This window comes from Helianthus annuus, chromosome 9 (genome assembly GCF_002127325.2).
Source record: "Helianthus annuus cultivar XRQ/B chromosome 9, HanXRQr2.0-SUNRISE, whole genome shotgun sequence".
In the NCBI taxonomy this organism is placed as follows: Eukaryota; Viridiplantae; Streptophyta; class Magnoliopsida; order Asterales; family Asteraceae; genus Helianthus; species Helianthus annuus.
In genome coordinates, this window is record NC_035441.2 from 81,524,460 (window position 1) to 81,551,420 (window position 26,961).

The 26,961-nt window shown below is 40.6% G+C and overlaps 1 protein-coding gene and 2 long non-coding RNA genes across 11 annotated transcripts; 1 reads left to right on the forward strand and 2 right to left on the reverse strand.

Moving 5' to 3' along the window:
* On the reverse strand, positions 1–5,745 carry LOC110877444. 8 transcript variants are annotated; one of them, XR_004866836.1, is made up of 8 exons: positions 5,247–5,743; positions 5,057–5,108; positions 4,854–4,965; positions 4,627–4,744; positions 4,057–4,507; positions 3,657–3,761; positions 2,045–2,093; positions 1–479 (listed from the first exon to the last, which is right to left on the reverse strand). It is a non-coding gene; the product is annotated as an uncharacterized LOC110877444 (long non-coding RNA). The 8 variants fall into 8 exon arrangements; XR_004866831.1 differs by lacking the exons at positions 1–479; positions 2,045–2,093 and adding exons at positions 2,883–3,171; positions 3,262–3,305 and having other exon boundaries at positions 5,247–5,742; XR_002557048.2 differs by having other exon boundaries at positions 3,657–4,507; positions 5,247–5,745.
* LOC110875537 (amino acid permease 6) lies at positions 93–26,961 on the forward strand. Its single transcript, XM_022123734.2, has 7 exons — positions 93–227; positions 300–533; positions 24,523–24,616; positions 24,698–24,912; positions 24,986–25,128; positions 25,763–25,990; positions 26,398–26,961. Exons 1-7 carry the CDS (start codon positions 140–142, stop codon positions 26,806–26,808), a joined length of 1,413 nt encoding a protein of 470 aa, XP_021979426.2. The 5' UTR covers positions 93–139; the 3' UTR covers positions 26,809–26,961.
* LOC118482018 lies at positions 8,252–22,863 on the reverse strand. Of its 2 annotated transcripts, XR_004866838.1 has the most exons (3): positions 22,736–22,863; positions 22,493–22,681; positions 8,252–8,517 (listed from the first exon to the last, which is right to left on the reverse strand). It is a non-coding gene; the product is annotated as an uncharacterized LOC118482018 (long non-coding RNA). The 2 variants fall into 2 exon arrangements; XR_004866837.1 differs by having other exon boundaries at positions 22,493–22,853.

The window sequence follows — 26,961 nt, forward strand, 5'->3', positions numbered from 1 at the left end:
TTGCATTTAATTGGTGGGTACCCACACCAAAACACCTTCTAACGCCTTTTAACACTATAAATAGTGAATTTCCCTAAATGAGGGATCAAATTCAGGCAGCCATATAACCAACTCATTTTCTTTTAATTCTAGTCTAAGAATGCAAAATTGCTCAAGTCTTTCGACCGTGGAAAGCGGGTACCTTGATAGCGAGAAGTTCGACGACGATGGCAGGGTAAAACGGACGGGTATGTTGATCTCAACATTTGTGCATGTTTTTGTTACATCTGTTTTACTTTACTTATCGTTTGTTGATAAAGGGACTTGGAAGAGTGCAACCGCACATATAATAACTGCGGTGATTGGGTCAGGAGTGTTGTCATTAGCATGGTGTTTTGCTCAACTAGGGTGGATCGCTGGGACAATCACCCTCGTCTTGTTTTCGGTCATCACTATGTTTAACTCGCTCTTGTTGTCGGATTGCTACCGATCACCAGATCCTGTCATCGGAACCAGAAACTATACTTATATGGATGCCGTTAAATCTAATCTTGGTAAATTTAACTTTTTTCCCAGTTTCTTTTGGCAAAAAAGAAAGGTTTTATTACATAATAATTTAAATCATTATTACCAATTTATGAGATTGGCTGGAAACTAGCGCTTTGGCCGGTGACGGTACATGCAAATCTTATCTATAGAAACACTATTGCATGTAGAAAAACGTTAACTTTCCACCCACCACCATTAACCGGTTGTCAGTATTAGATGGTCAAACAATAAAAACTATTAAACAAAAACATGTATGACAAATGTAACTGGATAAGGCTACGTGTTGTGTTTTGATGTTTTTTCATCATGTCACGTTAAAATCGTCATTTCCAGTTACTAGAGGACACTCGCTCATTTTTTTTCGTTAAGAGTGTCTAATATTTTCATCATCCACCCCTTATTAAAATAATGTTTATAATAAATAAATAACAAAATTACACAAACCAACCTTTATATTATACCTAAACTGTGCTTCATAACTTTCACTATCAAATCAGCCAAACCCAACTTTTATGTTCATGTTTTGTTACATTTTATAACCTTTACAACTAACGTCGTAAAAAAACTCAGTTAAGTTATCTCACATGCTTTGCATATCAGGGTAGCTACTATGGTCTTTTATAGTGTAAAGGTTGATTTATGTAAAAATATTATTTATAACATAAAGGTTAATTTGTGCAAAAAGATTATTATATACAGTAGAATAACTTTTTTTGCAAAAAAACATTATTATTTATTAATAATTATATATTTATATATATAAACATATATAAAAAAATTGTTTTACAAAAATTCTGATTTTAATATTTTTGTAAAGTAAATAATAATGATAAGATAAATTATTTTTTTATAAAATATAAATAAAACACAAAATTCTTATAAAATAAAGTTATTGTAATATCTACAATATATTTTTATAATTATATATAATTATAATGAACCTTTTAACTAAAAATTACTTTTTATGTATATGTAAGTATGTGTTTACAAAAACAAAATATTAGACAAATTTATATTAATAGTGGGAATGCCCGCGCGTTGCAGCGGTTGTCCCAACTCATGTCAGATTCAATTTGTTTGTTAAGTTATATTGGTTTGGTCCAGTTATTTTGGTTAAATAAACACGTATAACTGAAAATGTGCCACTATAATTGATTATTAAAAAGCTATAAACAAACCATAAGTTTCTTAATTGGTTAAATCAGTATGTATTCGAAAGTTTTCTTGTTAGTTAGTATATTACTTATTAATATTATAAAATTTTTGTGGGCCATAAATTCTTACAGTTTGTTTCCATTGGAAGGGACAATTTAAATTGTTCACAGAATGTGTATCAACAAAGTAAAAGGGAATCCTAACCGTGTAGCCTGTTTCCATCTTTTGAAAATTAACAAAGTTGACTTTTTGGTCAACTTTTGTTTTTGGGTCTGGGTGTCAATCGTTCAGCATATACAACAAAACACAATAGAAACTATCAACAGAAATGACATATACTAAAAGAAAGAAAAGAATGTACCTGCATAAGAGAAGAAGAGACACACTCGGAAATCTTGAAACACCAACACCTGCACATCAATTTAAACACAATAAACCACAGAACCCCCAAATCTACAAGAATAACTTCACAATAAACCACAAAACCCCCAAATCGACAAGAATAACTTCAGATTAAAAACAACAAACACCCAATGGCACCCTACGACAAGAAAAATTAACCAACCTGAGAAGATGAGAAGCAGATTAGCAAAAGTAATGGAAGAAGATACCATGCAATCAGACATAAGTAAATCAAACATTTTCCGTGCACTTAGACACCTGGCCTCAGTTGAAATGTACAAGGGACACGTGTGAAGCACTAAAAAAGCCTATGGCAGGAAAAAAATAGGGTTTGACAACAGAGGGTCGAACCCGGGAGACTCATGAACTGAAACAAACACACTACCACTTTACCACACAAGCAAATATAGCGAGATATCAAAAGAATCTTATATAAACACTTAAAAACATGAAAAAAGGAAAAAAAAAGGAACAAATAAGGTGCCACCACATGTCTAAAAATACTGTTCCCAAATGTATAGATTTAAGAGATTTATAATTATAATTATATTTGATCAACCGATTAGTTTAAAAGTCAAATTGATTGATAAACACTTCAGAATTGGTTAGTAATGTTTCAATTTACAACCATATATTTGGTTAGCAATTTCTTGTATCCAGTGTGCAATGTGATCCATTAAATGCAATGTTGACCAATGAAGTCAACAGAAAAGATATAAAAATGCAATTTTATCTACTATCCAGTTATTATAACTCTCACCCACAAATACCCAAATCAAGATATATCTACATTATCCTTATATACCAAAATTAAATAAATAGAAATTGAAAAACGCAATGTTTGACTTTTAAAGTCAACAGAAATGATATAAAAGTGCATCCTTTCTATTTCCATCTTTTTTTTTTTGAAAGGCTTCTATTTCCATCTAGAATTACGATAACCTATACTAAAAATTATAACAAAAATTGCAAACAGGAACATATTGGGACGAAGTTTCAAACAGAATCAATATATGACAATCTGATCACAATAACAACCCCAATGTCCTAAAGCCACCCCTTCAGCTCCACTATGACCACTTGTAGCTGTGTACACGTAAAAGTAGCACATAAATTGAAGTTAGTTTGATAATTAAAAAAAGTGATAAAGGAGACGTAGTCGATAACGATGTATACATTATTTGCATCTTCATATTGTCATAAATACTTGATTTTATTCACTGAATCCATAAACATACAATAATATGCGAGTTAGCCAGATGAAACATGAATACCAAACAAAACAACATAAAAATAATCTTCCATTTATCTCGGTTGGGCTGATGGGCTTGCCAAAACAGCCGACACCCCATCTCTCTCTCTCGGGATAGAGATTCATAGATAAAGAAGTAAAGAAAATCTTTGATATAACCGCAACATATGTCAATTGAAACTTCATGTAATATTTCATATGCATACCATGTTCTTATATTTATGCATTTACTTCAAATAAGTTTATATCTACTCAACGGTATTGGCGCGCTACGTAACATATAAAATCCCAGAAGATAAAACTTAACCGGTACACTAACCTTGGTGTGTCAACATAAACAATATCTCCCGAAAAGGAAAAGAACTCCCTTACGTTTCGCTCAGAAGCCTCGTAGCGAAAGATCGCTCACTTTATGAGTGTTAATCTGCACAAAAAAACAAATAGCAGATCACATATGCGTATTAAAATACTACACATATCATGTTTTATCAGACCAAACTTCTACAGCTTTCATCTACATCCTCAAATTTTATACATTAAACTTGTGTTAGTTAAATATATTAATTCACATCATGTAATATCCGCAATAATAAACATGTATATTAGACGGTAGACCCTTCTGATAAACACATCAACCGTGATTTTGAACATTCTACAAATCAGATCAATGATAACTATTCCGTAATCACTGAAAGTTGAGACTATTAATAGTTTACGACCTGTATTACCCATGGGATGGGTATGACCGCCAGTCCAGACCTAAGAACGAACTTGGCTTTACCCAGTTGTTGAACGGGTGGCAGGCGGGCATGCTGCTGCGGGTGTTGGAGTTTTTGTCTTTTAGCTTGTTCTTCGGTTTAGGCGGAGAGTGTCTTCGCCGCAGGCATCCACCATGATTGGAACCGTATGACACTGTCTCCATCACCATTAATCACAACCACCACCATCATTCTCTATGTCAAACACAACCATCATCATCACTGTAGACATCACCACCACCCCCCTCTTCGTCTTCGCTGTTGCTACCAGAAACCCAAACCACCGCTGTCATCCATATCCCCAACAATCGACATTTCTTCGAACTAATCCTCATCTCCACAATAAATTCTAAACTCATCTTCATCATCTCCAAATTCCAACTGAACTACACCCTCCATTTGAGTTCAAACCCTGTAAAATCCACACATACCCATCAATTTCAAATCTAATTCTGATCAATCTCTTCAAATTAAACCAAATCCATATCACATAAGCTACAATATTTAAAACCCATATTGAAAACTACATACTTGATCAGTAGAAAAGAGGATATAATCTTGAACCACACAAAATTGAATAAATAATGTGGAGTATATTGTGAGAAATGATTCTTCCTTTTAGAAGAAGTCTCATGCATATAGTCATCTTCTAGAATAACAAAAAAACATACAAAAACCGAGAAACTGAGTTAGTCCGAACTATCTATTATCCACCTCAAAGGCCTTACAGATGGGAGTAATCATCATATAGAGCATACCAATATGTCTTCTGCATCTGAATAAGACGTGTTTCAAGTCTTGAAAGAACAATGGTGCGCTCGAATCCTTGTTTATCATGAGCTGGTTCTACAAAATTAGCCTCCAACACACCTAATCCACAACAAGAAAACAAAAAAAAAAATTAAAAAATCATTTTGTGGTAACATGTATTCACATAAAGTCTCCAAATTAACTAACTGACCTATTATTCCATGACCGTCACTTCCTGTACTATTCCAGAGTCTCCAAAATGGCTGTAAAATAAGAAGCATTGTAAGATAGTTTTTATAACCTTAATGAGTCGATTTTTATGATAAACCCTTGAACGTCAATATGAGCTTTAGCATCTTTAATGAACCCCGTGGTAACAACTGGATCAAAGAAGAAGTTACCTTCAATTTACAAATGCAACCACCTGAGATCGAAGACCAAATTAAATTAAATCCCAAAATTAATTTATACTGATCTGAACAGAACCAAAGGCAAGAGAAGAAACAAAAAGTTTCAGTGACGATTGTCGGAGAGGGGTCGTATTAAGCCGCCGGAAAGTCAACCGTGCTTGAAACCCTAGCCGATATTGCGCCTCTCTTTGTCGCTGGACCACAAGCAGTTCGAACAAAGGGGTGTGGCGGGTGTGTTGAAACTTGAGAGACTCTTGGTTGCAGATTTGTAATAGGAAAAATAGGAAAGAGATGAGAGATTGGGATGAAATCAAAGAATAATGAGGGTTTCACATAAAATGGAAAACATAAAATGCCTTTTGAAGAATACAGACTGTGAGGGTGGACATTCAAATGGAAGACATTCAAATGACGGTTTCTCAATTTAACATTCAACATCGACAATGAACGGTTTTCACAAGTAAATGATCGGCCATTATGAGAGGAATAGGACATGAAGGGAAATCTCCTAATTACCCCTTGGTGTCTTAAAATTTTGGATGAAATACCTCTAAATTGGCTTAAACATCTTTGTACATGATGCTTCATAACTTGTAAATATGGTAAAATTACAACTTTGTACATCACTTCTCCTTTTTATAGTATTATAGATAAAAGAAATTAATAAATTAATTTGACGTTTAAAAAAACCATTAATAAACTTCAGTAAACAAATTTTAAATATATAATAGGTAAATAATACAAATGCAATAGTAAATAATAGAATTTCTTAAACGCCTACAATTTTTTTATTTGTATTTGAGTGAAATTTTACAAAGATGTTTAAAATGTTTGTTAAAACTCTTATGTCACCAATGTATGCCTTATAAACATAAGAATATATGAATTTGAAATCAAATACATGGGTCATTCACTTGTAAAAGTTTTTTGTTTTTTGCAAAAGAAGTTGCAATGTACATCCTTAACTGAAACATGATCTTATCATGCTCGACATGCTTTTGAAAGCTAACGTAAAATAATACTTTTTAGTTTGAGTAGCCTAAAAAAATACTTTTTAGTTTGAGTAATTTTAAAATGTTCGTTATAATATAAAAGATATTTTTTTTGTTTGAGTAGTTTTAAAAAATACTTTTTAGTTTGAGTAGTTTTAAAACGTTCATTATAATTATATGTAAGAGTAAATTGTCATTTTAGTCCAAATTGCCATTTTACTCCAAATAGTTTTTTTTCTCATCTGGGTCCCTGACTTTTTCATTTTCTTGTCATTTTGATCACATTGCCTAACTAAGTCTAAAAATCTAGTTATAAGCAGAGGTATTTTTCGCATAACTGTTGTGTAGTGATAAATAGGGGTAGTTTACAACATATTTATAATCCTCATAATAATTACTGCCAAGAAGACCGCTGATTGTAACCTGGTTTTTTGACTAAGTTAGGCAATGTGATCAAAATGGCAAGAAAAAAAAAAGAAAAAGTCAGGGACTCAGAGGAAAAAAAACTATTTGGACTAAAATGACAATTTGGACAAAAACTCAGGGACTAAAATGACAATTTACTCTATATGTAATTATAAAAATATTTCAGATATTACAATAACTTTATTTTATAAGAATTTGTGTTTTATTTATATTTTAGATAAAAAGTAATTTATCTTGTCATTATTATTTACTTTATAAAAATATTAAAATCAGAATTTTTATAAAATAATTTTAAAACAATTTTTTATATATGTTTATATATATATATATATATATATATATATATATAATCTACTATATATAATAACAATATTTTTGTACAAATCAACTTTTATGTTATAAACAATATTTTTACACAAATCAAACTTTATGTTATTAGAGACAATAGTACCCTCTCATGCAAAACATGTGAGGTAACTTAACCGAGTTTTTGGACGATGTTAGTTGTAAAGGTCATAGAATGTAACAAAACATGAACATAAAGGTTGGGTTTAGCTGATTTAATAGTGAAAGGTATGAAGTGTAGTTCAAACATAACATAAAGGTTTATTTGTGCAATTTTGTCTAAATAAATTAAAATCAATTAGAAAAAGAATGCATGTGATTGGCTAAAACCATAGCTCACCATTCTCAGGCTTGTTTACGTCCGTTGGGGGAGTGTGTCACGCATCGGTAACCGTCGATGATCGTTCATGTAGGTGGGGTGTGACACCGTTACACTAAGACTAATAAATTTATATGTATACGAAAATATTCTGTCCAATACCAGTTTTAATTAAAGAATTATTAAAATTGTATAAATGCTTTGTACGAAGTCTGAACTGGATACAATAGAAGAGAAAAGAATGTAAATTAAGGTGGTGTTTGTTTTTTTTAAAAAGATCCGCGCAAGCTCTTCTGTCTGCGCCGCGCAGACTACACGCACATTGGTATCTACAGACTGTTTGTTTTTCCAAAGACGTTTCATTAAAAAAAGTTTGTGCGAGCTCTTCTTGGTGCAGACTTGACCTAGTCACTTCTAAGATCTTCTAACGTCTGCAGAGGGTTAAACATCACCACCTTCCACCACCCACCATCGTTCATCACCACCACCACCACCGTCCACAACCCACGTCCACCACCGTCCAACACCACCACTCACCACCCACCACCGTGCATCACCACCACCTCCACCATCCACCACCCACCACCACCCACCGTCCACGTCCACCACCCACCACCACCGTCCACCACCACCACCACCGTCCTTACGCTAGTACCAGTTTATTTTAGAAGTCTTCACTACTACAAAAACAGATCTTTAAACGGGGTGATATGGGTTTTAAGACGGTGTTTTCAACACCGTCTTAAACTACACAAGTCTTATTAGACGTTGTTCAATTTTAACACCGACTTAAACTTGATGAACACCGTCTTTTAATATCAAAACATTTATTAAAACAAATATTTTTAACACCGTCTTATAAACATTTGCTGAAAAAAAAAAACATTTACAATAAAAAAGGTTTTCCAAAAATACATCAAGCTTACCAATGGAACATTTTCAAATCAAACCAAAACAATACACATTCAAATCGGAAATAAACCCATAGACATCCAATTCGGAAATAAACCCGTCAAATTACAAACATTTGTTGAATGCATAACAAACTACGTTAAATTGTATAAATAAACTACATAAGCTAATCTAACGAGATACCTAACTCTCTAAAAAACTTCGGCATCAACGTCATCAACAAAACATCTATTTCATTCTCTGTAGCCTCTCTCGTGTCGTGCCACATCTAAAATAAAAGTAGATAGAAAGAGTTATTACAAATCACTACAAGAAAAATACCTTATAGGAACGACATTTTTTCAGCTTATAGAGAGGGAATGTTGTCTCTATAGGCATTTTTCACCTATAGAGACGATATGTTGTCTCTGTTAGGTTTTGTCTCTATAGCCTCGTCCCTATAGCCCAATGAGTCGTCCCTATAAATGCCGTTGCTATAGACAAATTTATAGAGACGACATGTCGTCTCTACAAGCAGTGGCGAAGCTTGAATTTTTCGGTCGGGGGGCGAAAACGTATATACCCAAAAAATTCTATAGAACCGGGGGGGGGGGGGGGGGCGAAAACGTATATACCCACAAATTTCTATACGAAAACTACATATATAACACTACTGAGCGAAAAATTCGGGGGGGCGGGCGCCCCCTCCCCGCCCCTCTTATCCTTCGCCCTTGTCTACAAGTTTGTACAAAAATATTTTTAAACCCAATAAAGACGACATGTCGTCTCTATAGGTTTTCTTAAAAAAAATTTCTATGAAGTCATAAAACTTATTCAAATAACGTAGAAAATCACTTCAGGAAAACTAATGAAATAGCCTTTATAAAGAATCAGACAAACATGTTGAAGAAACAGTGATCTAATTAAGGTATTAATTAGGTGGGTTTATGTTCCTATCATAGAGGTTAATCTTCTTTTAGGTATTTGAGCTCCGACTGGTTAATCAACCTGCAAAACAGAACACCGTTACTCGTTAAGAGGGGAATGTGGGGATTTCCCTCTTAACCGGGCTCCGGCGTGAGAATAAGCGACTGCTTTGAGAGTAATTAAGTAGTTAAGAGTAAGAGCCGAGAGAATAGAATGAATGACCTGAGGAATGAAGGTCTCTATTTATAGCCGGAGAGGTGTAAGAGGTTGTGGGCTGATGGGCCTTGGGCCAGAAACGGACAACAACGAATATGCTCTTTGCCTCGCTGGCCTCGACTGCTTAGTGGCTTCTAGATGCTCGTCGGCGCTGGCGCACCTTGATTGGAGCCACGTGTCATTGTTGTCGGCCTTGTTGTCCCTTCTGTCATCAGCAGACAAGTGGAGATCGTGGGACAGTTGTCCCCGTCTCTTGATTGGTGCCATGTAGGCGTCCTTGTGTACTTATCGTCAGAAGATCGTGGCGCACGATTGAACAGAGCCTGCTGGACGCTCATTGGCTCTTTTTACTGCCACTTGTACCCTGTGTACCTCTGTAGGTAACAGCGCGTCTTCCTATGGAGAGGATTTTGTTTGATGGCAACTAACCCGCGCGGGGCTAGTGTGCTCACTTATACCATTGTTTTTATGCTAAGTGTTGCTATCTGAGTTTATTATGTGCTCTTCCTCGCGCGGGGGTAAGTCACAATGTGATGTGAGCTGCGCGAGGTTGTTATTATCAAGTTGTTATGCTAAGGAGTATGGTCTCACGTGCAACCTGTTATGAGGTTTGCGCGACTTTTTGGGACCATACCCCTTCAAGTCCCCCCAGTCCAGTGCTGCACCATGCGCAACGCAAGTGGTTGGAGCTCTGGACTTAATAAAAATAAGAGAAGGGGAAATTGTCCTTTTGATCCTGACTTGTAAGGCGCATGTAGAAAACTGTTGTTTTCGATGCGCAGGTACTAGGCAGGTGTCGAGTGATTTCTTGTTTGGCCTTTTAAGCGCCCGAGGTTATAGTGGTTTACGTATATCTGGCGCGACTCATATGACTTCTGCATGAAGTTACTTGCATGTTTTATGGCGGGAAACTTCGAAATTTGAACTTCTGACAGGTTGGTGAGATAAGTCGCTGAGGGCGACGTTTGAGTTGACCCCTGGCACGGGTGTCATCATGCCGCCTGCGGCGGTTGCACTTCATGTCAGGAGAGTGAGGCCCACGCGCGCGTGGTAACCGTCACTCCTGGTTTTCCGCTTGACGTGGCAACCTCCCGTTGGTTAGCCTAGCGGCGAATTCGGCACGGTTACCCATCGCATTAAATGCGATGTGTATATATATCCGAAGAGAAAGGTGAGAGATTCACTTTCTCTTCGTTTCTTCTCCAATTCCCTCTCAAAAGGTCTTTGAATCTTCAAAGTGTTCTTCTCATCTTCTTCAAGATTTCTTCAAATCTTCAAACTTTTCTTCGTTCTTTTTTCCAGATCCTTCTAAAATATGAGTGAGGAGCACCAAGAGGTTCCTGCTGGTGAGGAAGGACCGGTTCCAGTCCTTAGATGGGACTTAGGTCTGTTCGAACAGATTGTTCGGAGCTTCAGATTCCCACCGGAGTGGGACGCCCGGTATCCGGCTCAGGGCCAAACCGCGGCTGATGCCCCACCCGGCTATATTACCCTTTATGAAGATTTCTTTCTTCAGGGTAATTTCCGGCTGCCGGCGACCAATTTTCTGGGTAGTATCCTTTCTTACTACAGGTTCCACATATCTCAGATGAGTCCACCTGGGATGGTGAGGGTGAGACACTTCGAGTTCTTATGTCAGTCTCATGGCATCGAGCCATCCGTAGACAAGTTTCGATCCTTTTACCAACTGCAAAGGACGATGGGGTTTTTTTCGTTTGCGAGCCGAGGTGCGGCGAAGAAGATCTTGTTAAATCCACCCAAGAGTTTCCATGACTGGAAACCCAAGTTCTTCTTCATCAGGGAAGAAGTCGTGCCGGTCGCTATGACCTTTAGGGAATGGACTGAGGCCATACCCAAGGAAGATCTGCCGATCCCAAAAACGGCTTTGTGGTACCAGCAGCTGACCCCAACCCCTAACCGGGTGTTTGGGGAAAATGTTCTAGTTGCAGCAAGGATGAGTGACCGGTGGTCACCTAGCAGTAGGGAAGTTCCCGTTTTAAAGCTTGGCGATCAAGGTTAGTCGTTTTTCTGTTCTTTGTCTAAGTATGATTTCTTTGATTATTACTTACGTATCTCCGTTTATAGAGGCGCAACTTTACCAAGCTGCCTTCTCTACTTTTGGAGGCTCCATGGGCGTTCGCCTAGTGCGCGATGATGAAGAAAGCTGGTATGACCAGATTAAAGGAAACTTCATGTTTCCAGCTGCTGATGCCTTCGCTTCGCCGCCAACTGCTACTGAAGGTGCGCAATATCCAAAACCTCGTCCATTGCGCTCTGTGACTCTCGCTGGGAAAGAAACTTTCTATCTTTCCAGCGAGGAGTCTGTAGGTTCTTCCAACGGCGAGCTAAGCTCTTGGTCTGAAATCTTTGCAGGTGTGTTGCGCGACCTGGGGATTGACCCCGAGGAGAAGAAGAAAAAGCCGGTGAAGAAGAAGAAGAAGGCGGAGCCTGAGGTGACCAGTAAGGGCACCGGCCCTAGTCGCGCAACATCTGCTGCTGTCAAAGGTACTCTTCGCCTTCGTCAACGTGATTTAGGCGACTATGTGATAATCAGTGACTCATATGAAGGTTTATCGCATGCAGCTAAGGGAAAAGCTGATGCTGGTGGGTCAAAGAGTTCTGGGAGCGCGGGTTCTCGTAACCCCGATGCTGGCGCGACCCCCAGTTTTCCTGAAGATGTAGAAGAGGAGGAAGATGCTGGTGCCCGACTTATTGGGCGAAAGAGGGGTAGGAGCGAGGCTACGACTGGTGTGGCTTCCGCGCCTACATCTGTGGTGATACCCGCGATAGGGAAGACAAGCAGGCTGCGCTCGTTGTACCAATTTTCTCCTGGTATGTTCTTCTTTTCTTCTCTTTTCTAAAAAACCTCTTTGCTTACATACACTTGCCTTACTTTGCAGAGATCAAGAAGAAGACCCCTGAAAAGGCGGTTACATTCAGTGAAGCTGGGGTAAAGAGGCCCAGGATAACCGTCAAGTCCACTGACGCTGCAGCTCAGGACGCCGCGAAGGCGGCTGAGGCGCAGCGAAAGGTGGAGGAGGCGCGTAAGAAAGAAGAGGAGAGGAGAAAGAAAGAAGAAGAGAAGAAGGTAGAGGAGGAGAGAAAGAAAAGGGAGGAGGAGGAGAGGAAGAAAAAGGAGGAGGAGGATATGAAGCGGAGGGCGGAGCAGGAGAGGCTGGCTGAGGTGGCTAGGAAGCAGGCCTTGGAGAAGGAGGTAGCGGCGAAAAAGGCTATGGATCAGCCTTTGAAGTCTCAAGGTCCTGAGGTCACCAGGCCAACCAGCACCGGCCCTGTTATCACTTCGAAAGGGTCCGGCCGCTACTCTTCTAGCGGCGCGAGCTCCGGTGGAGCTGGGGGTTATAACCCTAACGTGATAGGGGCAAAAGATACCGTTGGGGATATCTACTACAAGACATACACTGAAGAAGAGCGCGGTGATGTCCTCCATCAAGCCCCCTGGAGCTTAAAACAGAAGGATACATTTATTGAGTTTGGCGCTTCGCGTGAATGGTTTTTGAATTCCTTCCCCCCTGGTGAGGTCAATCGGCAAAGGGCAAAACCCCATGAGATGTTATATCGTACTTATATTCTTGGGGAGGCCAATGCCCGTGCTGCCAACCATCAGATCGTTCGCGAATGGCGAACGATGGTTCGGGAGCGCGCCGACTGGGAGGCTTACCGCGAGCGTACTCTGAAGCGAATTGCGGAGTTTGAGAAGTCGAAAGCTGCGTTCGACGAAGAAAGAGCCAAGTTTGAGGCTGACAAGAAGGCGGAGGAGTGGGGCCGCGAGGGGCTGCAGAAAAAACTCCACAATGTTGAGGAGCAACTGGCCAAGGAGAAGGCCGAGTTCAAGCGTATATGCGCCCAAGACAACGAGCGTACTTATGCTCTACGACAAAAGATCGTTGATCTTGAGGCTAAAGTTGCGGACTTGACCTCAAAGGTGGAGGAAGCGCAGGGTGAAAAAACTGTCAAGCAGCAGATGGAGGTTAGTTCTACTGATTCTCGCTCTTCCTTTTTTGTTTATGAGATTTCTCTAAGTCAATTCTCAAGGCGTTTGTCAATTTTTAGGTTGAGCTGACTGAAGCCAAGGTGCAATTGTCTAACAAGGACAAGGATCTCCATGCCAAGGACGTTGAGATAGCGGAACTCAAACGTCGCTTGAATGAGCAAATCGATAGATGCGAGTCTTTGGAGATTGACCTTGAGGCTGAGAAGGTCAAGGCTGCTGATGCTGAGGAGGCGCGTGCTGTGAGCACTGCCGCACTGAATGTGGCCCAAACCAACTACTCTGAGGCTCAAGGTATCGTCGATACACTTGTTTCAGAAGCGGAGTGGATGCGCACTCGTGGAGTAGTGTTGGTAGGTGCCTTATGCTTTTTTCTTAAGTTGATTTGAAGAGTTTTTTCTTTAATGCTTATCTTTTGTTGAAGGTTGCCAACTCCATCCTAAATGCGAACGAGCTAGATCGCGCCGTAGCGGCTCTGACAGATGCGGCGCGTGCGGTGGGTCACCGGGGAGGCTACCTGGAGTGTGCTGATCATGTTGAGCAAATGCTTGGGCAAGAATTTGACACAAGCCATTGCTCAGTAACAGAACGTGCCGATGCTGCGCTGGCAAGTGCTGAAAATTCCTATGACAACCTCTCCTTGCCTATCATGGAGTTGGTTGTCGAATCGTTAAAGAAAGACGACTGGTGCCAGCGTCTTAAGGCAATCCTCGATCCACCAGTTACCGTCGAGGTGTCTGACGAAGAGCCTGCCGGTGACGACGGTGATGATGGCAATGACGATGATGGTGAAGACGACGGAGATGATGGTGATGATCGTCGCGAAGAATAGGATAGTTTGTTGAGTAGGTAGTTGATAGGCATTGGTGCCTTTGTAATTTCTTTGATACTCACTCTTATGTATGATGTTGCGCAGTTGCGCAAGTTGTTAATGAAACCTTTTGTTTTTCTGTTGCAATTACTGCATTGTTATAAAAACTTTTATGTTAAATTAGCTCGAATAAATGGAAGCGTTTTCTAAGTATAAGGTGGCCACCCGGTCTCGCGCTCTGTTTGCGGAGGACCTTGGAGGTGGTTTGAACCACCCTGAAATACTGGAGTGTTTTCGCGCTAATCAAAAGTTTAACATGCATTTGTAACGAAAAAACATGTCGTATGTTTTCATTCAAGTCAGAAGTTGGCTCTTAGGCCTTCATACATATTTGCCGATGGCTCGTAGCCGGCGTAGCAAATTGAAAAATGGCGCAAGGCCGAAAAGATTACATATAGCATTTGCGCAATTGTTGCGCATTCCAAGTTCTTGGTAAGATGTGGCCATCTAAGGTGCGTAATTTGTAGGCCCCCTTGCCCAGGACCTTATGGATCAGATATGGGCCTTCCCATTTAGGTGCTAATTTCCCTGGGCGTTCCGCATTTGATGCTTCGTTGTCGCGAAAGACGTACTCCCCTGGATTGAAGGTACAAATGCGAACCCTTGTGTTGTAGTACCTTTCCAGCTGGGTTTTGTACTTGGCCTCTCTGATTCTCGCGATTTCGCGTCTTTCTTCTAACAGGTCCAAGTCTAGGCGCCTTTCTGCTTCATTGTCAACCGTGTTGACCGTTGTCATGCGTGGCGAGGGCAGGCCAATCTCCGCCGGAATTACCGCCTCTGAGCCATAAACCAGGCTGAAAGGGGTCTCGCCGGTACTCGTCTTTGGCATGGTCCGATGAGCCCATAAAATGCTTGGGAGCTCATCAACCCATCCGCGCCGCCTTGTTCCTAATCTGGCTTTTATCCCTTCGACGATGCATTTGTTCACACTTTACACTTGTCCGTTGCCTTGTGGGTGTGCAACAGAGGTGAAAGTGTGTTCAATGTTCATCTCCTTCATCCAGTTCTTAAGATCGTCCGAAGCAAAGTTGGTGCCATTGTCTGTCACGATCTTGAGCGGGAGGCCAAATCTGCATATGATGTGCTCCCATATGAACTTGCGCACAATCATAGCTGTGGTGGATGCAAGGGCTTTGGCTTCTACCCACTTTGTGAAGTAGTCAACAGCTACTATGATGAACTTTACGGCGCCGGGAGCATCCGGGAAGGGTCCCACCATGTCAATTCCCCATTGTTGAAAGGGCCATGCGGTGGACACGGGGATAAGATCATTTTTAGGGCGCAGCGTTTTTGGAGCGTGTCTCTGGCAAGAGTCACACTTGCGGATCTCCTTCATTGCGTCGACATGCATACCCGGCCAGTAGTAACCGGCGCTCATGATCTTCGCGACAACCATCCGTGGTCCGGAGTGAATGCCACAAATCCCCTCATGAATTTCCCTTATCAGATAATTTGCATCCTGGGAGTCCACGCAACGTAGTAGTGGTCCCAGGAAGGATTTTCGGTACAGGATACCGCCATTCATTTCGTACTGTAAGGCTTTGTTTTGGATCTTTTTTGCTTCCGCTTTGTTCTCGGGAAGCACCCCCTCTTGCAAGTATTGGATGATGGGGGTCATCCATGATGTTTGCCCTGTTTCGATTACGTTAACTTGGCGCAGTAAAACCGATGGGTTCTTGAGTACCTCTATCCTTACATCCTTGGCGAGATGTTGAAAGGAAGTCGAGGCAAGCTTGCTCAAAGCATCGGCAGGCTTGTTTTCTGAGCGATTAATGTGTATAACTTTGTGGGATTTGAATTGCTGTAGCAATTCCTTCGCTTGTTCCAGATACAAGGCCATGACTTCTCCTTTCGCGTCGTATATGTCGTTCACTTGACTTGCGATCAGGAGTGAGTCAACATGTGCGCGCAAGTTTTTTGCTCCCATCTTGATGGCGAGGCGTAAGCCTGCCAGGAATGCTTCGTACTCAGCCTCGTTGTTGGTATTTTTGAAATCCAACCTAATGGCGTAAGTAAACTCGTGATTCTCGGGGCTTACTAAGCGCAAACCTGCTCCCGCGCCATCTTCATTTGATGCCCCGTCGGTGTAAAGCATCCAAGTTTCCTCTGTATCCTCTTTGGGAGTTTCTATCATCTCGCATTCTTTGATTTTATCAGCCGGCACTTCCGTGATGAAGTCGGCTAGAACCTGACCTTTGATTGCTGGGCGCGGCCTATACAAGATGTTGTGACCTCCCAGCTCAATGGCCCACTTCGCTAATCTGCCCGACGTTTCAGGTTTCTGTAGTATGGTTCCGATGTGGAAGTTTGTCAGCACGGTTATCACATGCCCTGTGAAGTATCGGCGCAGCCTCCTGGAGGCATGAAGTAGCGCAAGTACTAACTTTTCCATCGTGGAATATCTTGTCTCTGGGTCTGTGAGTATCCTGCTGACGTAATAGATCGGTGTTTGAATTCCGTTTCTGTCCACTAGCAACACTGACCCTACTGCCCTATCCGAGGATGATAAGTACAGTACAAGGGGCTCTTTCTCAAATGGCGCCGTAAGGGTGGGCAGTTCAATCAGACATGCTTTCATTTGTTGAAAAGTTGTCTCTGCCTCCGGTGTCCATCTGAATTCTTGCTTCTTTACACAGTTGCGTAGTGTACTGATGAAAGGATATGATTTCGCGACGTGATTAGATAGGAAACGATTAAGCGCGGCCAGTCGGCCGGCCAAACGTTGCATTTCCTTTATGTTTCGCGGTGATGGCATTCGTTCAATAGCCTGTACTTTCTCTGGGTTCACCTTGAAACCGCCGTTTGTGACGATGAAACCCAGGAACTTCCCTTCCTCCATACCAAAGGAACATTTGGCAGGATTTAGTTTCATATTGACGCCGCGCAGAGAGTTGAACGTCTTTTCAATATCCTTCAGCATCTGATCTTCTTCGGGACTCTTGACCACCAGATCATCAATGTAAACCTCGATGTGCTTTCCAATGTCTCCGGCAAAGGTCTTGTCCATGAGGCGTTGGTATGTCGCGCCTGCATTCTTTAAACCAAAAGGCATTTTGGTGTAGCAGAATATTCCAAGATCAGTCCTGAAGGCTGTCTTGTCTTCGTCCTCAAGCTTCATCTGCACCTGATGGTAGCCTTTGTAGCAATCCAAGAAACACTTCCATCTGTAAGGCGCGAGGGAGTCAATCTTTTTATCGATCTCTGGCAAGGAATAGCAATCCTTTGGGCATGCTTTGTTGAGATCGGTGTAATCTACACACATGCGCCATCCGCCATTTGACTTTTCCACCATTACTGGGTTCGCGACCCAGCTTTGGTATCTTACCTCTCTCAGGATTCCAGCCTTGAGCAACTCACATACTTGCTCATTCATCGCTTTTGTCTTATCCGCGCCTAGGCTGCGCCTTCGTTGGACTTTTGGTTTTACAGAAGGGTACGTGTTTAAGCAATGCTCAGTTATGTTGCGCGGGACGCCGGTCATGTCTGACGGGGTCCAGGCAAATATATCCATGTTGCGGAACAGCAGTTGCTTTAAACGTTTTCTGATGTCTGACGAAATGGCGTGGCCAATTGTCACTGTCTGCTCTGAGTACTTGCGGTTTAAGACCCATTTTTCTGGCTCGGTCGTAGAGACCTTCGCCGCTTTTGTTGGGCGCAGCTCTTCAGTTGACATCACTTCTTTCTTGGCGTATATGATTGCGACGCCTGTCTTGGTAGGAAAACCTATGGCAGAATGAGGTGTTGAAGTCACCATGTTTAGTTCGCCTTGTGTTTCCCTTCCAATGAGTACATCATGTCTTGACTTCACTGGCATTACCATGAAGTTTACGGTTGTTGTTCTTGAGTGTTTCCCGTCAGAGAACGTGACGGGGAAACTGATTTGACCGAGAGGGAAAACCATTTCATTGCAAAAACCGGACAAAGGATAATCGACTGGCTCGAGTCTCGCTTTGTCTTCTTCATCGAATTGATTGAAACATTGTTCGTAGATGATGTCGGCTGTGCTTCCTGGGTCGATGAAGACGTATTCTGTTTCATAGTGACCAATTATACCAGTAATGACGACGGGTCGTGTGGCGCGAGGACCGCCGCGCACTACTGGGAATATGACTTGCTGTTCTTGCCAAGAAGGCTCGTAGGGCCGTTTGCCTTTTTCTCTCGCGGTGTATCTTGGTCCGTTGACCATGTGAGTCTCTAGCCGTCTCACCTTTTTGTGGCTACCTTCATCGTGACGCTGGAGCTGACGGGTGTCCTTGCGCACATTCTTCACTAAATGGCTTAGTTTGCCGCTTTTGAGCGCTCTCTCGATTTCTTGGCGCAAGCTGTAACAGTCGTCGGTTAGGTGCCCTGAATCTTTGTGAAAATCGCAGTACAAGTTAGGGTCTTGCCCTTTCTTGTTTGTCATTGGCCTTGGCGCCTTGAAATCGACATTCTCCGTCATCAATACCTCCTTTGGAGTTTTTGTGAGCGGAGTCCAGTGTTTGTCACGGTTGTCGTCTCTGACTGCTTTCTTGTAACCGATTCGGTCAATCGTATCTCGCGCATCTTCTCTGTAACGTGGCCTGTCGTCACGGCCTCTGGGTCTCTCAGACTTCCAATCGTTATTTTTGTATTTGTTGCGCTTGTTATTGTTGTCGCGCGGCCTCTCGTTTGCTCTTGAGAATCGATCCTCAGAGTAATAACCCTTTCCCCCAGCAAGGGATTCCTCGGTTTGCGCGACGATCTTCGCTGCTTCCATCAGCTTATCCCACTCTTTTGGCATCCCATCTTTGCCTGTGATGGTTCTAATGAGGCTATCACAGCGTATAGCCTTCTTGAAGTGGCAGCGCATGAGTTGCTCACTGACGCCGCCAATCTCTAAACATTCTTTGTTGAAACGCGTGATGAAGTCCTCCAGACCTTCACCATCCCTTCGCCATATATCTTCTACTTCCGCCGTATCACGCTGATAGCGACGTTGTTGGCTAAAGTAGCTTAAGAACTGCGTCTTGAAATCTGTCCATGACTTAATCTTTCCGGGCGGAAGGCTGTCAAACCAGGCGCGAGCCGCTCCGGTAAGAGTTTGAATGAACAGGTGACACCACATGGGCATGTTCCAACCTCCCATGCAGCCCACACTCGTGAATGTTCTGACGTGGTCGTCTGGGTCAGTCAACCCATTGAATTTCCCAACGGTTGGGGGTAGCTTCTCTCGTGAGAGTGGTGCGAGTGCGATTTTCGGGATAAACTTGGAGTGTTCCGCAGCTTCCGCTGGTCTGTATGCCAGGCGGAAATCTCGTTCAGCCTCTTCTGTATAGCCAATGTGTTGTCTTGGCTTATAGTACTCATGGTTTTTTGGTAAACGATTAAAGACTGATGACTCTTCATCACCTTCCCATGTAGGATCATATGGGTCGGTTTCTTCCCATTCATTGTTCATGTTGCGCGGCGTGAGCCGGCTGTGAACAGGGCCTCGTTGAAGGTTCGACGGATATTCATAGTAACTATCCGTTTCCCCTCTTGTATCGCGCGTGTCTTGTACGCTTAAACGTCTTGTAGGGGGAGGCATGTTGGTTCTGCCTTGTATATTGGCTGGTGGTGGCATTTGGCGCATCCCCTGACTCGGAGGGGTGACCAAGGACGGTTCTGCCGTCAAAACTGCCTGCTGCGCGATGAGCGATTGGTATGCTGCATTGATAGTGGCGATGTTCTTGGCATACCACGAGGCTGGGGTTTCGCCCTCTGGTAAGCCAAGTAATGCAGATACATTTTGAGGTGGCGCTGTGTTCGAAGGTCCCTCGCCGTTGTTACTTGGGGTAACCATTTGTGTGATACGGGTAACGCTCCCGCGCTGACCCCCCGTGTTGGTGATCTCAACTTCACCTATTTCTTCGACTTGGGCTTGGAGGTTTTGGACTTCTTCACCCAAGGCCGTGTTAGAGTTGGCTCCGAAGCCGAACTCTGGAAAGATTCCTTGACCAGTCATAGTCGAAGGATGAAAAGATGTCAAAGGCTCAAATAAAGAAGATGAGGGTGGTTATAGAAAAAATCGGTGGGCGCCAATGAAGAACAGTGATCTAATTAAGGTATTAATTAGGTGGGTTTATGTTCCTATCATAGAGGTTAATCTTCTTTTAGGTATTTGAGCTCCGACTGGTTAATCAACCTGCAAAACAGAACACCGTTACTCGTTAAGAGGGGAATGTGGGGATTTCCCTCTTAACCGGGCTCCGGCGTGAGAATAAGCGACTGCTTTGAGAGTAATTAAGTAGTTAAGAGTAAGAGCCGAGAGAATAGAATGAATGACCTGAGGAATGAAGGTCTCTATTTATAGCCGGAGAGGTGTAAGAGGTTGTGGGCTGATGGGCCTTGGGCCAGAAACGGACAACAACGAATATGCTCTTTGCCTCGCTGGCCTCGACTGCTTAGTGGCTTCTAGATGCTCGTCGGCGCTGGCGCACCTTGATTGGAGCCACGTGTCATTGTTGTCGGCCTTGTTGTCCCTTCTGTCATCAGCAGACAAGTGGAGATCGTGGGACAGTTGTCCCCGTCTCTTGATTGGTGCCATGTAGGCGTCCTTGTGTACTTATCGTCAGAAGATCGTGGCGCACGATTGAACAGAGCCTGCTGGACGCTCATTGGCTCTTTTTACTGCCACTTGTACCCTGTGTACCTCTGTAGGTAACAGCGCGTCTTCCTATGGAGAGGATTTTGTTTGATGGCAACTAACCCGCGCGGGGCTAGTGTGCTCACTTATACCATTGTTTTTATGCTAAGTGTTGCTATCTGAGTTTATTATGTGCTCTTCCTCGCGCGGGGGTAAGTCACAATGTGATGTGAGCTGCGCGAGGTTGTTATTATCAAGTTGTTATGCTAAGGAGTATGGTCTCACGTGCAACCTGTTATGAGGTTTGCGCGACTTTTTGGGACCATACCCCTTCACATGTTAAACTATAACAACAAAGAATACTTACTTGTTCATAAAAAAAAGCTTGTCTTTTAACCTTGACAGCTTGACTTCTATACATGTTTTCCATTGACCCATTCAGTAGCTCTGTAAAAAAACATGGTACACATTTACAAAGGCTATCACTAGGGTGCAAACGAGCCGAGCTACTCGTGAGCTACTCGAGCTCGGCTTGAAAAAAAGCTCGAACGAGCTGAGCTTAAAACAGCTCGAGCCCGAGCTTCGCTTATCGAGCTCGCGCCGGCTCGCGAGCCTAATCGAGCTTTCTATTTATATATTTTTTATTAATATATTAAACACATATTTATATAATAATAGTTACCATTTATATAAATATAAAAAATAACTAAATTATATGTCTAATAATAATTATAATTAATATAAAATAATTAACAAATACTAAACGAGTCGAGCTCGAGCCGAGCTCGAGCCGAGCTTGAGCTTGAAAAATTACCTTCAAGCCGAGCTCGAGCTTGAGAAATAAAGCTCGAATCGAGCCGAGCTCGAGCTCGAGCTTTCATGTGTTAAACGAGCTCGAGCTCGAGCCTGGTTGAGCTCGGGCTCAACTCGGCTCGTTTGCACCCCTAGCTATCACTATGCCAAAATACATAATAATTCATCTTAACCTTTATCACATAAACATTTAGATCAGTCCAACCACAATGAAATGAAATCCACATAATTTATGAAAACAAAATCAAGTAAATATGCAATAATGACTCTTGTGGTGTTAATAACTTTGTTATTTAGTAGGAGCTTTCTCCTTTCTGTTCTCCACACACAGCATGCCCAGCCATATCAACATCTGATTCAGAACTCACATTCAAACCAAATTAAAATCATGTTTCAGGGAACAACAATTTATGGTAAATGTATAGTAAATCCACATCTGCCTAAACTAATAATCAAACGTAGCTAAAATAAAAACTCAGTAGATAATTTGCAATCAACGTACACACCATAAGCATTCAGATCTCGATTCTATTAGATATACTACTATTTACTATTTATCAAAAGCAACAATTTATAGCTATTAAATCTCAATGAGCTGTCAATAAGGCATTTTACGTTATTTAAGTGTATATTTCAGTTCTCCAGATCTAATATTTCTCAACACACACACAAAATCACTAAGTTTCAATATAGAATCATGAAGAAAAACATTTTATTTGATTTAGTTCACCATAGATGTAATAAATTACAAGAACAAGTATTTGAACCAAAACTATGCCATATTCAAACGTAGAGAGGATTAGTTTGCTGGAAAAACAAAAGGATGAAATTAGGGTTTTTACCATGAAATCAGAAATCGAAGGAGTTAATGTACTTTCAGCCACAGATCTGCCGAACCCGACTACTTGTCCGCTAATTAGCATCAACATAATAATTCGCTGGTACCAATCGCCTCCGACACTCGATTCTGGTAGCGAGGTGACAAAGTCCAGTCTGGCGAAGACAATAACAACGGCTGGCAAGAGATTTTCCTGCAACTTTACGTTAGGAGAGAGGGATGGAAGTAATATAAGAATTGGACTTACCTTAATTTGCAGAGGAAAGTCGATTGAGATGAAACCTTCATTTTGGGACTGGGAAATTGATTTTGGGGGAGTTTTGGAAGACTTAAAAGCCGTTGAAAATTTCTAATATATTTGGGAGGGAAGAAAATGTGGGGAAATTTTATTTAAAGGTTTGACGGAGGGAGTGGTTGAAAATTTTAATTAAGACGGTGTTCAAAAACACTATCTAAAGGGTGCATATATATATATATAAGCATAAGACGGTGTTCAAAGGGAACACTGTTTAAAGGGTGAGGAATTGATTTTAAGACGGGGTTTAAGCATAAGACGGGGTTATATGGAATTTTATTGAATATTTTAATTGGATTGACACAACGGCCATGTGAGGAATTGATTTTAAGACGGAGTTATTATTATAACACCGTCTAAAAAAGATCTTGAACACCGTCTAATGCTTCATATTGTAGTAGTGCTTCATACGTTAAAAAACAAACAACATTTTTCTTGTAAATTGCAGAGGTTTGATCCACCTCTTCTTATACATATGTCTGCAGATGTGGTCCGCAGACTACAGATATTTTACCTCTTAAAAAACAAACAACACCTAAGTAGATAGGTGTATAATAATACAACCTCAGAGATATATACCTATAGTTGGATCCTTATTAAAAGGTTATATAGACTCGTATGTTCAATAAAATAAATAACTAATTAAATAGAAAAATGCAAGAAGTGTATCTTTTTATTTACGTGTAACTATATAAAAAGTTCTGTATCCATTTAATTTACTTTAATCTGTCTCTCATATATCGTGAGCTTTACATAAATGTTGTAGTATAATTTTTGTAATTTTCTAAGTAAATAGCTTTTTATAGTTAATTTATTAAAAAACAAGGTTGTTGAGTAACAATATAATATAATATAGTATATAAAAGAATAATGATATTGTTTTATTAGTTTATATTTTAATTATCAATTGGTCTATTGACAAAGACAAATACTTTAAACACCTGAGTTTAGAAAGGGGAGGTCTTGGTTTGAAGTCTCATAGACGACCGGGATAAAAAAAATTTGTTTTTACAAAAAAGTATATATTTTAATTTCGAATTTTAGCAAAAATCCTTTTGCACGTAAAATGAAATCTTTTATTAAAAAGGGTATACTTGAGTGTATTGTAAAGTTGTGAGTCTGGATTTTTTTTTCTTTCTTCTCTTATTTTATAATTCGTATTCTATTTTTTAATTTAATTCATCTATTGATATTCAATTTCTTAATTTAAATTTTTAAAAGGTAATTGTGAAAATCAATAGTAATAAACATAATATAATTCCTATATCTTCGTTAATAATTATTGAATATTATTCAATACGTGTAATATACGGATTTCTAACGTAAGTATATGTTATAACTATAATTAATAACAAGGGAATAATGATATCTACTACTAGAAGGTTGAAGTATCAATGTAAACATAAAACACCCTTAAAGAAGTATTTTTTTTTAAAGGGTAAATTATATTTTTCTTCATTTATGTTTGTATCGAATTGCAATGGATAGCTTTAACTTCAATAATTACAGTTACAGTCCCTTATTTGACAAACTCATTACATATTTGGTCTTTAACTCTAACCTAGTTAAAATTTTTAGTCTTTACACATAAGGGTAAATTCGTATTGTTTTTACTGTTATAAGTACTATTTGTGGAATACATATCCATGCCCTTTTTTTTATCAAACCCTATACAGTACCAAAAAGCCAACTAGGACAAGTGTTTAGTAATCAAACATCATGGCATGGCTGATATGCAGGAACACTTCAATACAAGCTTTGTGGCATAGCTCAATACGGCGTTCTAACCGGAATAGCCATCGGATACACAATCACCACCTCGATCAGTATGGCGTAAGTTGAAAATTACTTAGGCAAGGCAGGAGTTTATTTTTCCCGGTTTTAATCTTTTTAACTATCATGCATATTCATCAGCGCGATCAAGAGATCCAACTGTTTCCATAAACGCGGCCATAAAGCAGATTGCCATGTGCACAACAACTCGTTTATGCTCATTTTCGCCATCATTCAGATCATCCTAAGCCAAGTCCCCAACTTCCATAAACTGTCGCCACTCTCAATCGTTGCTGCTGTCATGTCATTCATGTATTCGTTGATTGGCATCGGGCTTTCAATCGCTAAAATCATTGGTCAGGACTAACGCCTGTATTTTAGAGTTTAATAATTGATCTCGTTATTGATAGATATTGTGCATGCATATAGGTGAAGGAATTGGGAAGACGACTCTAACGGGGATACCGATCACGAAGGACTTTACAAGCATGGAGAAAATGTGGAAAACATTCTCTGCTCTAGGAGATGTTGCTTTCGCCTATTCGTTTTGTTTCATCCTTATTGAAATTCAGGCAAGTCATGGGTGGATCCAGCGGGTTGGATAATATACTTTTGTACGGCTCAAGTTAAAACACTAACACATAGCTCAAAGTAATTTATATCTTTTGGTAATCTTGATGAATGATTCAGGCGGGCGGGTTATTATTAAAATTCCATAAATTGGAGTTCTGTTTTAGAAAACTTTTCTATATTTTATCGATTCGGTCTAGGGATCCTTAACGAATGAGTTTAGCAAGTTTCAACTCGAGCTTGGGTTCGAAGCTAAATCAGTCAGCTTGCATAATTTTTAAATTATGAAATTGTTGTAATTTTTACCCACTCTTAGATGTAACAACAAAAGTGATTTTTTTTGCACATACGGAAAAATACAACAAATAAGAGACCAGAAGTTTAACCTTTTTTAATCGCCTATTTAACTTGAGCGAGCCAAACGAGTGAGTTCTTTCGACTCAAAATTTATATGAGCTAGCTCGACTTGTTTATCTACAAGCTGATTTTAGGTGAGCTTCGAGCCGCAAACTATTTGAATGACTCTAATTTGGTCGACTGAACTAAACGTAAAGATAATCTAAATCGACTCATTCATGTCGACAGTGCTACCTCTATATTCGATAAAAATAAAGTTTATCCATTGAACAAATGCAGGATACATTAAAATCGAGTCCGCCTGAGAACAAACAAATGAAGAAGGCTACAGCCATTGGGATCATGGCATCGACTGTGTTTTATTTGTTGTGTGGGGTGCTGGGATATGCCGCTTTTGGAAACGAAGCACCGGGAAATTTCTTGACCGGATTTGGGTTTTATGACCCGTTTTGGCTTGTTGATCTCGCTAATATATGCATCGTTGTTCATCTTCTTGGTGCTTATCAGGTAAAGTAATACCATCAAGAAACCATGTCACTAATTGTAACAACTAGTGGTGTCGATCAACTGTCTCGGGTTAGGGGGTTAGTTTCTCATCTTAACCCACACTCACTTAAAATCATGTAACTGAAATTTACCTAAACCTGTCAAACAAGTTGACGGATAGTAATCAAGTTGTAAACGTGTTAATCGGTTGGTGGGTTATAAAATATGGGTTAAAATGGTAATCAAAGGGTTGGCGGGTCAACCTGTTTATTCGAACACACTAGATAGGCCAACCCTGAGAATGCCCCTTTTAGTTATACATGCCAACCCAAACATGACCTGTAAAACCTGATATTATAGTGTCGTATTACGGCTCACAAACCAAAATGGTAACTAACCTAACCGTTTTCTTGCAACTGGTTCATCAGGTATTAGCCCAACCAATTTTTGGGTTTGTAGAGAGCTGGAGCAAAGAGAAATGGCCACAAAACAAACTCATCTCAAAAGAGTTCTCGTTGTGGGGTATCGATATCAATATGTTGAGATTTGTTTGGAGAACAAGTTATGTGATCGTGATGACGATAATAGCTATGATATTCCCATTCTTTAACGACTTTGTGGGATTACTTGGCGCGGGCACCTTCTGGCCGTTATCGGTTTATTTCCCGATAGAGATGTATATTTCACAAGCGAAGATCCGTAAGTACTCCTTCACTTGGATTTGGATGCAAATACTGAGTCTAGCATGCTTAAGTGTGTCACTTGTAGCTGCGGTTGGGTCAACCCGTGGGCTCGTCACTTCAGTCCAGTCGTTCAAACCCTTTCAATCTGTGTCCTAACTGACCCAACTGTGTTCGGGTTTTGTTTAAATATTCTAATGGAACTCAACTAGCAAGCTGACTTTTATCAAAAGTTACTAGAGGTGACTAATTTCATTGTGCAAGTAGGAATCGGTATTTATAAGTGTATGAATGAAATGCATAAATATCTGC

Coding starts and splice junctions, on each gene's coding strand:
- LOC110875537 (XM_022123734.2), top strand. CDS start 140: ATGCAAAATTGCTCAAGTCTTTCGACCGTGGAAAGCGGGTACCTTGAT. Junction 24,913..24,985: donor TTCAATCGCTAAAATCATTG/GTCAGGACTAAC, acceptor GCATGCATATAG/GTGAAGGAATTGGGAAGACG. Junction 25,991..26,397: donor ATCTTCTTGGTGCTTATCAG/GTAAAGTAATAC, acceptor CTGGTTCATCAG/GTATTAGCCCAACCAATTTT.